Raw genomic sequence first — 14531 nt, 5'->3', positions numbered from 1 at the left:
GAAGACGAGCAACACAGACATCCATTGCATTATGCAAGCAGCTTGCTCTCACTGTTCATTAGAGTCTTCCAAATACTGCATTTAATTAATTTACCTAGGGTTATAAAGTAATTTCTACCTTTAGAGCCCATTCATACAGCTTACCTCGACTTCCAGTATTTTTTTTAATGAGAATATTTTCAGATTTTCTTATTTGAAGAAAGTGAGTTAAACAAGATTTGGAATTTTTGCCTTTTTATATTTATATAATCTTCTCTAAAATAATACTTTGAACTTTATCACAGTATTAAAGAAAAAAAAGTAAAATAGAAAAACTCTAAAAGCAAAGCAATGTAAAAAAGCCCATGTTTCAGAAAGTAACAAAGCCATGCTGCATTTCAATATTCTTATGCTGAAGTCAGTGTTTGGTTTATGATTAAAAAAGGATGACAGCGCATTAAACATTTGGCTAATGTTTCTGTCTGTAATTGAAAGTTGACTTTTTGTGGTTTTCATTAGTGTCAGAGTGCTCTACACACACTCTGTGAAATGTTCTTTAAGTTGCCCTGTTCAACTTCCTTGAGAGAATTAAACAAATTATGACAGGTACAGTTACCATGACACACTTATGTAAGGTTTCTATGTATAAAGTTTAAAAAAAATTACAAAACTCACCTTCCTCTGGTTTGTTCAAATAACTCTGCAAGGGATCAATGCCTATTTCTTGTTCCTCTGTTTGCAAAGGGTGACTAGTTTCAGACACAGAATGATACATACTGGCAAGAGTAATTTCCACCGAAGGATATTTATCTGAGGAAAAACAGAAAAACAAACACTCAGTGTTTCTTTAGCTATTTTGCAATCACGCAAGTCAATATTGAAAATGCTTAAAACCTTTCCTTATTTTTCAGACAAAACATCACCATTAGATGTTGAATAGCAGAATAATGGTATTTCCATTCAAATGTTTTATTATTTGGAGTCCAAAAGAATTGTTATAGTACCTCCTGACAATCACACTGCAACTAAAATACACATATGGTTTTGAAGGACTATGAGAGCTGGGGTAGGAACGTCTTTCCTTCCTTTTCCAGCTTTTAGTCTGATTTTAGTTCCTTTTATTCTGACTCTAGGGAAAATTGATGCTAGTCCTTCGCAACAGTGAAAGTTATAAAGCAAAGCTGAGGTAAGACCCATCATCACCCTTCTGGACTCATGACACCTCACCCTAGAAAAAATTTCTCTTTTAACCCCTTATATTTCAGAAACCTTGGGTCAAATATGAGACAACAGGAAGAGGGATGCAAACATATGCAAAAAAGAATGAGACAACATTGATCAGTATGATGGGTGATTTCAGTTTTATTGAGATTTATGTTAAGTTTCTAGAAAGGTGGTGTTAAAGAAGCATTTGAAGAAACTTAATCAGCTGGTTAGTGAATATTTATAAAGAAGTTCTTCCAAAATTAAGGACAAAAGGAGAGAAAGTATATAAATGAAAGCCCAGCAAATGGGTGATACGGGTTCACCATTAAAGGCTGAATGGAATTCCAATCAGTATCACACAAGTGAACAAGAACGATGGTAGAAGTTCGTGTGAAGAATGTTTCAAGCTAATATTTGCTGCAATGAATAAGAAAATGCCAATAGAGGTAAAAAGCAGATGGTGTTATGGTCAGAGCAGCAAGACAGAGAAATGACCTTTCCAGTCCATTACCATAGTGCAAGAGTACATTTGTCAAGACTACATTTTGGTCACTGTACAGTGATTTATCAATAGCGTGAAAGAGATGGAGCAACACAGAACTATGGCAGCCAAATAGGTTTGATTTGCCCAAGCAAAGTAACTAGCAACCTATGTCTGCCATCTGAGTTTTAAGTATCACTTACTGTAACTGCTTAGTTTACAGTATCTTAACTTTCTAACTCCAAGAAAATAGTATTTCCAAATAAATATATAAAGATAAACACAAAGAGGTATTTACCAATCAGGATTGGTATATTATCAATTCAGAAATCACTTCAATTATGCTCTTCCTTTGGTTGTTACAAGGCATTGGCCATGTATGCTTAGCACCTTCAGTTTATCACTAATAAATGGAAAGTGACTAGGATTCTTAAGACTTTTCTAGTTTTATATCCTATTCATCAGCTTCACTGTCCTACTACGTTATGTGAAAATTGCAATAAATAAGATACAAAGCTAGCTGGAGCACTGTTAGGCATTACCTTCAAACCAATGCACCGTGTGGGTTTTGTCCCTCATTTGCCATGGCAGCCGTGCTAGCGTGGTGCTGAAATGATCACACCACCTCTCTCACTACTGCTTAGCTAGAACAGACCCTCTGAAGCTCTCAGGAACAAGCAGCCAGACACTGAGGGAAGGCAGGACTGCCTGCTTTTGCAGTGGTACAAGTTTATGTCAAATTATTACAATCAAATAATCACGGCCTCAGAGAAAATGCACCACAAACACAGCATGGCCTTGAATGATTCTTTGTACTAAGTCCAAAAAAAAAAAATATTACGAGCGCAATTACACTTCGTGTGTTTATGTGATTTATTAACCATAATAATAGAAAACACATAAATGATAACTTGGAGAAAAACGTTTACAAACTTGCTAGCCACTTAAACATTTTGATGTTTAGCTGCAGTCTTGTGGCTACATATTATAGACAGATGTTTGTAACTACCTGATATTTTAAATAAATGAATGAAAAAATAAATTAAAAATGAATTTACTTTAAAAAACATTGTAGAAAGGGGTGTTTACAATTTTCTCCTTTTGGAATTTTAGTTGCTGCTCCTGTTCTTTGTTGCTGTATCATTGTTACTAGCTTTCTTACTGACCTTTTGGCTTTGTCTTTGTAAGACTTACAAGTTTATTTATACTGTCCTGGCAGAGTTTAACTTTTTATTGTTATGATCCTTCAGACCATATCTGAACAAGGCACAACTTGGATAGCCTTTCAAATTGAGAACCAGGCTCAAAACCACATTGTTGGCCTTTGCAGTTTTAGCAGCCACCACTTCATTAAAACACAATGTGCTTCGGACTAACATTTTCTTATATCAGTAACACCATAAGAAATTGGCACTAGTAAGTTTGTTCTACATTCTTTTCTAATTTCTACCTTCTCTCTCTCTCTCTTTTTTTAAATTCTCCCCAAATGCCATGCCTTTGCAACATATAAGAGCCACAATTTACTTTACAGACTGTTCAAACGGTTTTAGACATCTGAAGATATTTACTTTTGATACTCACACAGTGATTTAATCAGTTATTTGCGTTTGCTTATGGATACATTTGATTAGTTTTCCAAAAAAACCATCACTATTAGTCTTGTCACTCCATAGTCCACACGATTTTCTTTATGGTTTTATACTTACGTTCTTTTCAACTCTCCTAACAAAGAACAAAGGAAACTATTAAATAATTACGATTACTCTTGGGATCTTACTCCAAGAAAGATTAATTCTTTACAGGTTTGTGGTTGATTTGTAATGGCCTATAACATATTGCTTGTATTAAGTAAGATGCAAGTTAAAAGCTTTTTCAATAAGAAACAATAAAAATGTTATTAAAATCATCTGAAGTTCAATTACTAGCCTCTAAGACTTGATACTGCCTACCTCGAACCTCAGTCAAGCTAGCAGTGATTCTGTTATCTATTCCTACCATTTTTCTCCAAAGATGAAGGGCTAAAAAAAAAACAAACAGAGACCAGGCAACCTTCCCAGCGCTGGGAGTTCTACTATTCTTTAATATACATGCAAAAATAATTAGAGCTGCATATGAAACATTTATCTAGTTTAGGAGAATGAAAAGAGACACGAATCCACCCAAGAGGCCAAGGCACGTAAGCTCAGAGTTTGGCAATGCTCCCTAAGAGTGAGAGCAGGGCAGGGCCTGGTGCTGTGTGACGCCTCCACTGAGGAGAGCTCCACAGGGCAGCTCCTCCTGGACCAACACCCCCAGTGAATGAACCCACTGTGGTTGTCAGCACTAGAAAAGGCAGCCTGTCAGTACGTCTGTCATCTCTCAGCCCAGGTTCTCAATGGAGACATCAAAAATCCCACAAAAGATGGGCTTAAAAACACGAATTCAGAACTCCATTGGACGTGAAAAGGATGCTGCGGAGATACTGGCTTGTAACACATCATACTCTCTCCACATGGCCTCCTTCACAGTCATAGATGATAAAATATCCACCTTACTGGTTTCCACCTTGTAAAAACCTCCTTCTGCATACCAGAGATCAAGCACCTATTCTATTTATTATCTACTAGCTAGAAATACAAGACAAAGGCAAAAGACTACACGAAATCTGCTCTATCTTTAGCTGAAGCGCCAATGAAGTACCAGCCATCTGGACTGGAGCCGGGCAAAACCATGTATTACACAAACATAAAAGGACATCACTACAACCAGAAGAGTACAGAAGAGCAGAGTCATCTGTAATACGATTATAATAAATGCTCATGTAATAAACTGATTGTAATGAATGTTCAAATAGAAGTTGAAAAGTTCAAAATAAACCCAAACTTTGTAGAGTTCTTTTGGCAGTGAGACTGCTCACTACCACAAGAGCAAAATACAAGACTACCCTAATATGAAAAATTATTGTAAATTTAAAATCACTATTTCATAAACAACATATCACAATCTGAACACACTGTACTTCATTTCAAGCCATAAGACATCCATTTACCTCTTCATTTGCAACAGATATTGAAATGAGTATGGATAAGATGCATTGTTTCTAAAATAGTTACTAAATAATTTCATTTTTATTTTTTTTAAAAAACACCTCTAACATTTCCACTAACCATCAGTGTTTATATGGAACTTTAAAAATGATTTATTCAAACTATGAGCACAAAACACACCAAATCACACCTATATATTATTTAGTGAAGAACATTCATATTGTTTGGGCAAAATTAGAACATTTAATCAATCTCACAGAAAGTATTTAGAAGGTGCAACTGAATAGGTAAAACAGAAGTGGGAAATCCTGACCATTTATGATGACCATTTTCTCTGGAAAACCTGGTGGTGAACTGAAAGGAGAGGAACTACAGGCTGGACAAAGTCCTTAAGACCAGGGCAGAACTGCACAAATTCCAACACAAGTCTCCAAACCAGCTTCCTCTGCAACTTGAAACCACTCCTAGGGAAACCAAGAAGGTATATGGCCAGGACTGCAGGATTATTTGAACAAACAAGGTACATTCCTGAAAACTTACCCCACTCTTGCTTTCTGACATCCTGTTATCCCCAATCAAGCAAAAAGGTAAAGCTTTTAATTCTTGAAAAAAGGAAGAAGGGCATGTCCTATCTTGGAGCAAGAAACCAAACAATACTTTTTAATATTGGATATGGTAGGAATGAAAATTGGTGTATATCAATACCAGCAGCGATACTGGAATACGACATTTCTGAAAACTACTGATGTGTAGCAAAGTATTTAAATAACACTTTGTATTCATTCTATTAGACTGTATCATCCACCTTCTCCACGTTATCTTTGGGCCTTTATTTTATGGCATATAGCAAAGTTTACCATTTTAATTACTTAAATTGATGACAAGTAGAGGAAATACTTGTTTAGCTAAGTGATAAATTAGCTGCCCTGTGAAGTCAAATTGATTAAAATGACCTGACTAAAAGCAAGTGTCTGATGTCGTAATGGTCTTATGCATGTTTTGTTAAGTTTGACAGCATCATGTTATGAGGGTTCACAATTCTGCCCTTCATTTGCAGCTTATGAAGTAATCAAGCATGTTAGCACGCAGAAGTGAGTACTCTCCAGAATGCAAAAAAACATTTTAAAGTAAATATGGAACTAAATATTAGAAGAATAAACATGCATTGTGTATATTTCAAACAATGAAATACATATGACTTGCAAATGATCTAGAAACAGTTCCAGATGCTAAGTTTGCTTTATTGGCCAAATCCTAGGTCTTAGATGAATCCTTCTAAATGAGGGGGGAGAGAAAAAAAAAACAACGATCCTTTCTCTGAATAGAAGGCTGAGCAGGAGACAGTGCTGAGCACGAACTTTGAAATATGAGGACCATTTTACTAAAGTTGGATACTTTAATTAGAAGGACACATGCTAACAGACATTTTGAAATTTCTGTTCCAACCTATAACATTCAGTGCTTTATTCTTTGCTTTAGGAGCGACTTAGGCCACATAAACCAACTATCTCACACCACCGAGCTCTTCTGTTCCCCTTCATTTGAGCCCACCTCTTACAGATCATACAACCCTTTACTACCACCATCTTTATTTAAATACAGAAGATCTACTGCCTGGGTTAAAAGTAGCTAGGATCAAGCCCAGCAGGGATGCTACTCAGCCACTTCCATAGGTTGTTACCACTTTCTGCAGAAACATGCTGAAGGAGGAACATTGACTAACTCTGAAGAAAGTGCACAACTTGACAAACTTTGACTAGCGTAAAGCAAGTCTGTTTTCTTTTATAAAATGTATCAGATTATGTATCATTAAAATAGAATGATGCAAACATAAAAATGGACTGACATGGAAAAGCAGATTAAAATTAACATCAGCTGGGGTCCAGAACAAAACAAACAAGATCAAGTCACTGATGGACAGGTTAACAGCCAGTGAGTCTGATGATCATGAAATCCAATTAATTTTGTCCCATTTAATAACATTTCCTGCATTTTAACTTCTGCCTGTCTAATCTTTAATACAAAAACAGAGTTACATTGGACTTTAAATAAGTTAATTAAGTATTAAAATCAATCATGTGAAAGTCTTAATATTTAATATTGTTAGATTGTATATCAAAGTGGTTTTATTATTTATTTACTCCAAACCTTTCCAGAATACTTCATGTGGCAACAGGGGGTCTGTATCTCACAAGATAAATGCATTTACAATGCCAAATAAATTATATATAAAAGCATTTGTCTTAATACATGTCATTCAATATTAAATATCACCCATTGGTACCACCCTGAAACCCTAATCCATTTTTACCAACCGCACATTTGTATTATTCAAATGTTGCCTATTAAATAGCTGTCTCAAGAGCCACAGTAAAGGAATACATACCTAAGAACAATTATCATAGGAGCTTTAAAGCACTGTCTACAGATTTAACCCTACAACTTTCATGTCTTAACAGTACTTAAACATGCAAAGTATGAATTCAGCAGTGAATTAAAATGTCAGGGAGAAGAAACAGTATAAATAGCCGGGGATCATGACAATGTATTCTCTTGGTAATTCATATGATAGTTAAAAACTTTTTAATGCTACGAGTTAAAAAATAAAACACAAAGCAAACCCACAAAACTATCCTAAGTAATATTCTCTTACTTTGGAAGGCATTAAATCTTCAACATATTTGTTACAAGCAGGGAACAAGTTCACACAGTTGCTAGCTTATGGTTTTCTTGAGGCTACATGACTTTGCAAGGTACCCTAGTTTCATTAAGGAAGAAATGCTCAGAGTAAATAAATTACAGAGGATTGAAAACCTTATGTAGTGTCGACCACCATACTCAATAACCATAGTCCTCTGCCAATCTCATCATTTCCTAAACTCTAAACCTATGAATAGTAACATTTGACATTTATTGAAAGGATGACAACTGAAGTACAGACAGCATCAACCAACATAAATTCCCAATTTTACAGTTATGTGCTCAGGTTTGGCACTATGTATCTAATAATACTACTAATAATGAATGAATAGGAGAAAATATCCAAAACCACTTTCAATTTTACAGCAAGAACTTCCTAAATAAAACCCCACACCCTCAACACAAAACTACATGTACTTTTTATGCAGGTTTATGTGACAGCCCCACAATGAGGTTGTTACGAGAATGTAACTTTGTTCCAACTTTGATTTCAAACAAAAAATACCAAAAAAACACAAAGCCAACAGCTAAACACAGGCCCTAACACTGAACACTCCTCCTACCCCCAGGCTCGACCCATTCAGTAGCAGATGTGAAAATGTTGTATTGTTGTATTTTCAACAATTTAAATAAAGAAAGATTCCTCCTAGAGGTGACAGGGTGCGGGCATGGCAGGTTTTGTTCCTCTGATGGGAGCGGTACCCTGAGGAGCAGCACAGCAGTAACAGGAGCTCTGACATGAAGTGGAGCAGCATCTTTGAAAAGAGTTTTGTTGACGACTTGAGGAATTTTCTATGTCAGAATATTTAAGGGACTGATGAGTAAACCCCACAGAACGTACAAATAACAGTGCTTCTTACGAGGGCCTACAGCTATGAGTGATACAATTATTTATAAAAGAATCCTTGAAGGGTAAAGAAGAGGCAGCAGGCCAATCTTGTAATATAGCAGCAGTCTGTTTACTAACAATGATAATACAGGGAATAAACAAGAAGAGCTGATAATCCTTACACATGATCAAAATTATAACTTAATTGGCATAACAACTAAGATTTAACGAAATAAATCACATTACTAGAATAGTAATAAAGAGGAGTATTATTTGCTCAGAAAGAATATGTCAGTCAAAAGAGTGAGAGCAGTGCCTTGTAAACAGAAGTTATCTGCATTTACTTGGAAATCAATCAAGTAGAAGGCTGAGAATAGGGATAATAAAAGATGGTGACAGGAAAGACTACAACACTTGTAGAAGACATAATGGAAAAGGAACCTAGTTGGACAATGGCTGTCCATTAGGTTTTGGGAATAAGCTGGTGAAAGGGAATTTTTATTTCACTTGTTTGTGTTTTGATTTGAAGTAGGAGGTGGAAAAAGCAGATAGGTAGGTTACTGGATTAAACTGAACTGGATTCTAAGACAGGTAAAACAAATCATCTCAGAAATATGGGATGTTCTAATAAACAATCTTAGCAGCACAAAGTTCATGATTCTTAGGAAAGGAATGAGGTGGAAAAAAACTTGATAATACAAGGAACAAGGAACAAAGCAAACTTCAATAAATTCATAGATTTTTTTTTTTTTTTAGGCAAAAAACAAAACCAAGGGAAGACAGCAATTCAGGTAAGTTAGCCAACTCTGTAAGAGACCTCTCATATTATATGTAGTCTATCCAATACAGAAGGACACAAGATGGAATGACAGGAACTTGGCTAAACCGTAAGTGACCCAATGCTTAAGTAGAAAGCACTAGGTAAAAAAAAGTAAAAATAAAAATAAACAGGTCAAATAATCCAGGCTGAGTGTATACAAGCACCAAATCACATGGTCAAATCAGAATGGCAAAGAACAAATAAGGTGCAATTCACAAGGAACACAAAGAACAAGAACTAAACATTCTTTATCATGTAAACATATACATAGGCACACTTCAGTAGGAAAAAGAAAAAAAAAAAAAAGATTTGATCTATTATTTAAAGGAAACGGACAGTTATCAAAGAAGTGTTTGCTAAATGATTCCACTGCAAATCAGATGGCTAACACAGCACCATTTAAAATATAAATGGTCTAGCTCAAAGAAAGAACAGATTAGAGTAGGTAAATCAGTTCTTTTCAAATCCTCAGATACAATTCAGTTTAAGGCAATTTCCTACAGTAGTTTTGACTAAATTGGCATTGTCCTCAAAGCGGGAAGTTCCATCCTCCTCCTCCTAAGTGACCGTCGGTACCCCTGTGCCACTTTCCCACTGCTGGCATAAGCATCTGCATTGAACCAGGTCAGTTACTTCATCTGGGTTGAAGCTATCCTGCCTAGAGTCAGTTTCAACCAAGACCAGTGAAGTCCTTGGACTTAGGTAGCATAACCAACTACACAAAAACAAGACGAGAAGAAACCAGTTAGGAATCAGTTGTGATGGAAAGGACATGAACAAGTAGATCACAATTTGAAAGTGAGTCAACAACATTGTATAACTTCAGAACAAACAAAATAAATTAATAAAAATGAGATGTAGCTTCATTTAGAGGTATATGAAGTAAAACTCCCATCAGCTGATGCTGTTAAGGCCAAAACTGTAGCAGTGTACCCGTCTTTAGACGGATAGCACAGGAAGGGCAACACCCAGCTGCTACAGGTCAAAGAGCAACAAGACTCATTAGGAGTGTAGAAAATATTATCTATGACATGATTGAAAAAATTGATGTTTTACTTTACTGAAAGAAAGATGGGAGAGAAGGAGAGGAATAATGCAGTAAGATTTCAAATCTTTACATCATTTAACTATGAAGCTAGTTTCTTCTCTTACAGTAATCCAGAAGTGCTGAAAACCCTATTCATGTTAAAATGAATCATACAAAATTGGAAACGCATTATACCAAACAATCCCCTTGTTTATTTTACCTTAGAATGCATTTTATCTACCTGGTTGCAAAACAATTCAATATAATTTAAATTAAAGTGTTGTCCTTCCAAAGGTAGTTAAGAGATTAAAGTAGTTTACTGCTGTTTATGGTATGGAAATGACTGCTTTTAAGTATTTAAGAGTTTTACTTTCAGGAACACACAGGCACCATGCTATGCTACACACTTTATGTTTTAGTAATACATATGTAACTCAAAGGGCCAAAGAATGTCAGGACTGAAACAAATCATCAAAACAGTGAACTGGAAAAAATGGCAGCTTAGCCTGCAGCCTTACCCAAAATGATAGTAACTAGCTTAGACACTAAAAGTGTATTCAACGAAATAAGTTTCTAGAATATCACAGCTTTAAAGTAGTAAGCAATTAATCTAGGATTCAGCCTTTATTCTTTCACTATTTTTAGAAAACAGTTTCCTACAGGGGTTGACAGAATTTTTATAGAAACACCAGCGTGTTCATGCACGTACAGAGGCATTTGCATCAAATATTTCTCTTCTAGTTTTCTCTTCTAGATATGCAGATGCTAAAGCTGCATGGCCTCACACTGAGGCACAAAGAAAGCTGGTCTAAGTCCTGCTAGCTAAGGAAAAAGGACACCATTTCATAGCCACCTTCAAAGGAGCAAAAAGAGCCACAATTTGTTTCATATCTTACAATGAAGTTACTACATAATGTGAAGAACCACAGCCCACGTTCACCTGTGCAACCCAATCTTTATGATTCAATGCAAGTGGGCACAACTGCAGAGGAAAACAGGGTGCAGGAGGAGAGCAAAGAGAAGGTGCTGCCATGTGCTTCCATTGCAACACAATTAATGCAAACACAAGGACTGCAAATGCAAGGCCTTCCAGTTACAGCCACTGCCAATGGGAGAGGGGCTTAACTTGAGCGCGTCTGAATGCCACACTCAAAGTGTCTAAGAGAAGAGCTTCAGAGTAGGGCTACCCCAGTAAAAACTATGCTGAAGTTTGTGAATGCTCTCTGTCACACCCAAATGCTCAGTCTCAAGACATACTCTACACAAGGCGCAGTACTCATTTCAATAACCTGCTCATATAATGCCTGCTCAGAGTGCTTCTCTTCAGCTTTGTCACATCAGGAGCAACAAAAGCAGGTTGGCTGCTTATAAGCCACTCCAGGGGCTCAGCATTTTTGTAGAATGCATACCTAGAATGCAGTGGGTTTCACAAGCAATTCCTACATAAAACAAAATGTTGAAAAACAGGCAACCCCTAAGTCTTGGAAACACAATGTATAGATGAAAGATGCTAACCTTAGCTGGTGGTTGACTGCATGAAAGCACTCTGTACCAAAGTATCACTACTGCTGTGATTAACATTTTACTCTTTTTTATTTTTTATTTTTTTAGTATGCATGTGCCACTTTGTTCCATATTACTGCAAGTTTTTCTTCCTTTTTCAGGCAGAGAACTCTGCTGCTGCTGCATTTCTTGTGTTTCCGCTGTTCAGGAACTCAGCACTAATTCCTGCCAAGGTTAGGAATATAAATGGCAGAAAATTATTGTGCAACACCCTTCCTTCTTTAAAAATTTGATCTCCTAATACAGTGCTATCCATTACCACTTATTTTCCTGTCCCTTCCCACTCTCATACTCTCCTTTCAAATTGTTGAGCAGCTGGATGACATGTTCTGTGCTTTCCTGTACATACACATCAAACTGTCACGGGAACATGCGGCAATGCTGAAGTCTTCGGCACAGAGAAGCTAGGCAGACAAGGTCACTGCAGCATAACGATGTCTATAATGCACTGTTACTTACAAGCATTTATTCCCCCTAAAATATTTGCTATGCAGTCTCCGCTTGTTGCCAGAACATGTAAAACACAGGCACAGAAGTCACCAGCATGAGCAGCATCGTACATCAAACATACCTTGGCAAAAATGCCTCAAAACCTGAAATACATGCAGGTCTTAAAAGGCAAGTATGAATGCAGTACTTCACAAGTCTACAGAAAAACAGAAATATGGCTCTACAAAGAAATATTTAATTCTGCAGAATGTTAGAAATGTACTCCACAATTTACAGCAAGAATAAGAATTTGTAATATAAATTAATTCAGAAGTAAGGATAGAGTCTAAAGGGGAAAGTATTAATAAAACCAAGTTGCAATTTATTAGTTAAAAGGGCTTTTTGGTTTGGCAGTGAATTTTTTTTCACCAGAAACAGCTGTATGCATCGACTTCTACTCTCTTTACCCTAAGTCCTGGTTTTACTTTGCTTTAGAAGTGGGTCAGTACACGCTACGTAGTAAGAAGCAAAGCCTTACTTCACACAACTTTCTTTGACTACATGTAAGTAGGAGGGCAAGACCTTAGACAAGACCTCAAGTAGCAGCAGGCTAAGGGATTAGTTGCCCTGACAATTGTGCATTATGTTCTTCTGCTCTGGACAATCAGAGCGGAACACCAGGTAGGATTCTCTGAAGCTTTTTGATTTTTAATAGGTAATACAATACACTGATGGCTTCTAACTATGTTAAGCTTAGTTGAGAGCTCTCTAATTCACCAACCACTATGACATGACAATGTCCCAGTATTGTCTGGATACCAAGTTACCTGTGTGTTACAGACAAAAAGGAAATGGAATTCCCACAAAACCGTAAACAGATTTGAAGAATTGTACTGGAACAACAGCTGTCATTATGCTTTACTGAAAGCTCGCAACACCTTTGAGGCTAAGCTTTTAAGCCAATTTTATTAAAAAAATATAACAGATGTAAACAAGATATGGTTAGATGCCTCTTTGATTAAATTTTTCCAATTGTTTTTAGAAAGCCTTCACAGACAGTTTTCCTCTCTGTGTCAGATAAACCACTGTGACTTTTTAAGAATATTTAATGTGCAAACCATGATAACATTAACACTGGCAATCCTCCTGGACAAAACAGACATTTTCACATCTTTTGTTGCTTCCCACCCCCCCCCCCTCCTATTTGTCCTGACCAATTATTTTTTTTCTCTCGAAACAGAAGCAATTGCTTTCACATTTTTTTTATCCTGCTGCAGACTCTGTATGATCTCATACTTAAACTGGTGATGTGCAGAAACCTAGGATAATGTCGTTTTTGCTATGTTGTTGCATTTCTGTCAATAGTTAAGTAGAGAAGTGACCAAACAGTGGCCACGCTGTGGATCACCTAGAGAACTGAAAAGACTGAAATCAGAATTTTGAACTGGATCCAGAAGGAAATGGAAAGAATCCAAGCATACAGAATACAGGTGTGATCAGTTCTCACTTGTCTTTTTTACTTAATAGCAAGGCTGTGCATCTTGGAGCATCTAAAATTAGTAGTTACTTCAGAAAATTTTGGTCTGTCATGTATTATTCACCTTTCTTTTTCTCCTAAAAGGAAGACGTAAGATGGCAGTAGCAAGTGCTCTTAGCTTCCTAATGGAAAAGGAGTAAAAACTTGACTGAGGGGACAGATCTTCAAAGAGAGGTGACAGACAGAGATTGCCGAGCTGAGACGACTATTCTCTGTCAAACAACTACTGCAATTCCACTTGTTGCCAGGAAGCAACAAGCTTCTTGAAGCTTACAGACTTCACACGAAGGCACCAGATCCTCTGCATGCTTCTTCAAACACTTGTGCTTGGGAGGTTCTCGTTCTTTGCTGGCTGAGAAAATGGAAATCCTTTTCTGCTTTAGCAGCCACATTTATAAGCAAAGCACTGAATGCAACAAAACCAGTTAACTTTAACATTATCTGCCATTTTTGGCTTTCAGGTTTTGACAGGACCTCATCAGATATGAGAGCCAAAACATAGAAATAATTGAGATGAAATTATTTAGAAAGACAGAAAATCACTCCTTCACCACATTACTCCAACTCAGCTTTCTCCCCTCAAAGAACCCCACATAAGCCTCCTCTTATCCATTCAAATAACTGAACAATATGGTATTTTTAACAAAGTTTTCTAAAAAATGTCAGCTAGTATACCTATATAAAGTTAGACTTTCAAAAAATATTTTCTTGCCTCCTTTAAATTCAAGATTGCCTCTATTCAATGTGGCTTTTTCACTGCCCTGAGTTTGGAAATGGCAGATAAAAGAAGGCAGTCTCACCTTCCACAGAAATGCACAGTTTGGCTTTTAAAAGGCAAGGAAGAGGATTAATTTACATTCTTTTTCTCAAAGCCAGTAGGAATGATCATGAGAGATGTGCAGGGGACAAATGGATATTTTAGGAGGTTCTCTTG

At 36.6% G+C, this 14531-nt stretch overlaps 1 protein-coding gene across 6 annotated transcripts in view; it reads right to left on the bottom strand.

The window, feature by feature from the left end:
• The window catches only part of TBC1D5 (TBC1 domain family member 5), a 320497-nt gene that overhangs the window by 191220 nt on the left and 114746 nt on the right, over positions 1-14531 (bottom strand). For all 6 annotated transcript variants that reach the window (XM_083824309.1, XM_083824307.1, XM_083824305.1 and 3 more), the window contains one exon: positions 655-789. In XM_083824309.1, the coding sequence (XP_083680435.1) occupies positions 655-754 (100 nt within the window). In that variant the 5' untranslated portion in view covers positions 755-789. The remainder of the gene's footprint in view (positions 1-654; positions 790-14531) is intronic.

Source organism: Anser anser, assembly GCF_964211835.1.
Source record: "Anser anser genome assembly, chromosome: 2".
In the NCBI taxonomy this organism is placed as follows: Eukaryota; Metazoa; Chordata; class Aves; order Anseriformes; family Anatidae; genus Anser; species Anser anser.
This window is presented reverse-complemented; position numbering and strand designations above follow the sequence as displayed.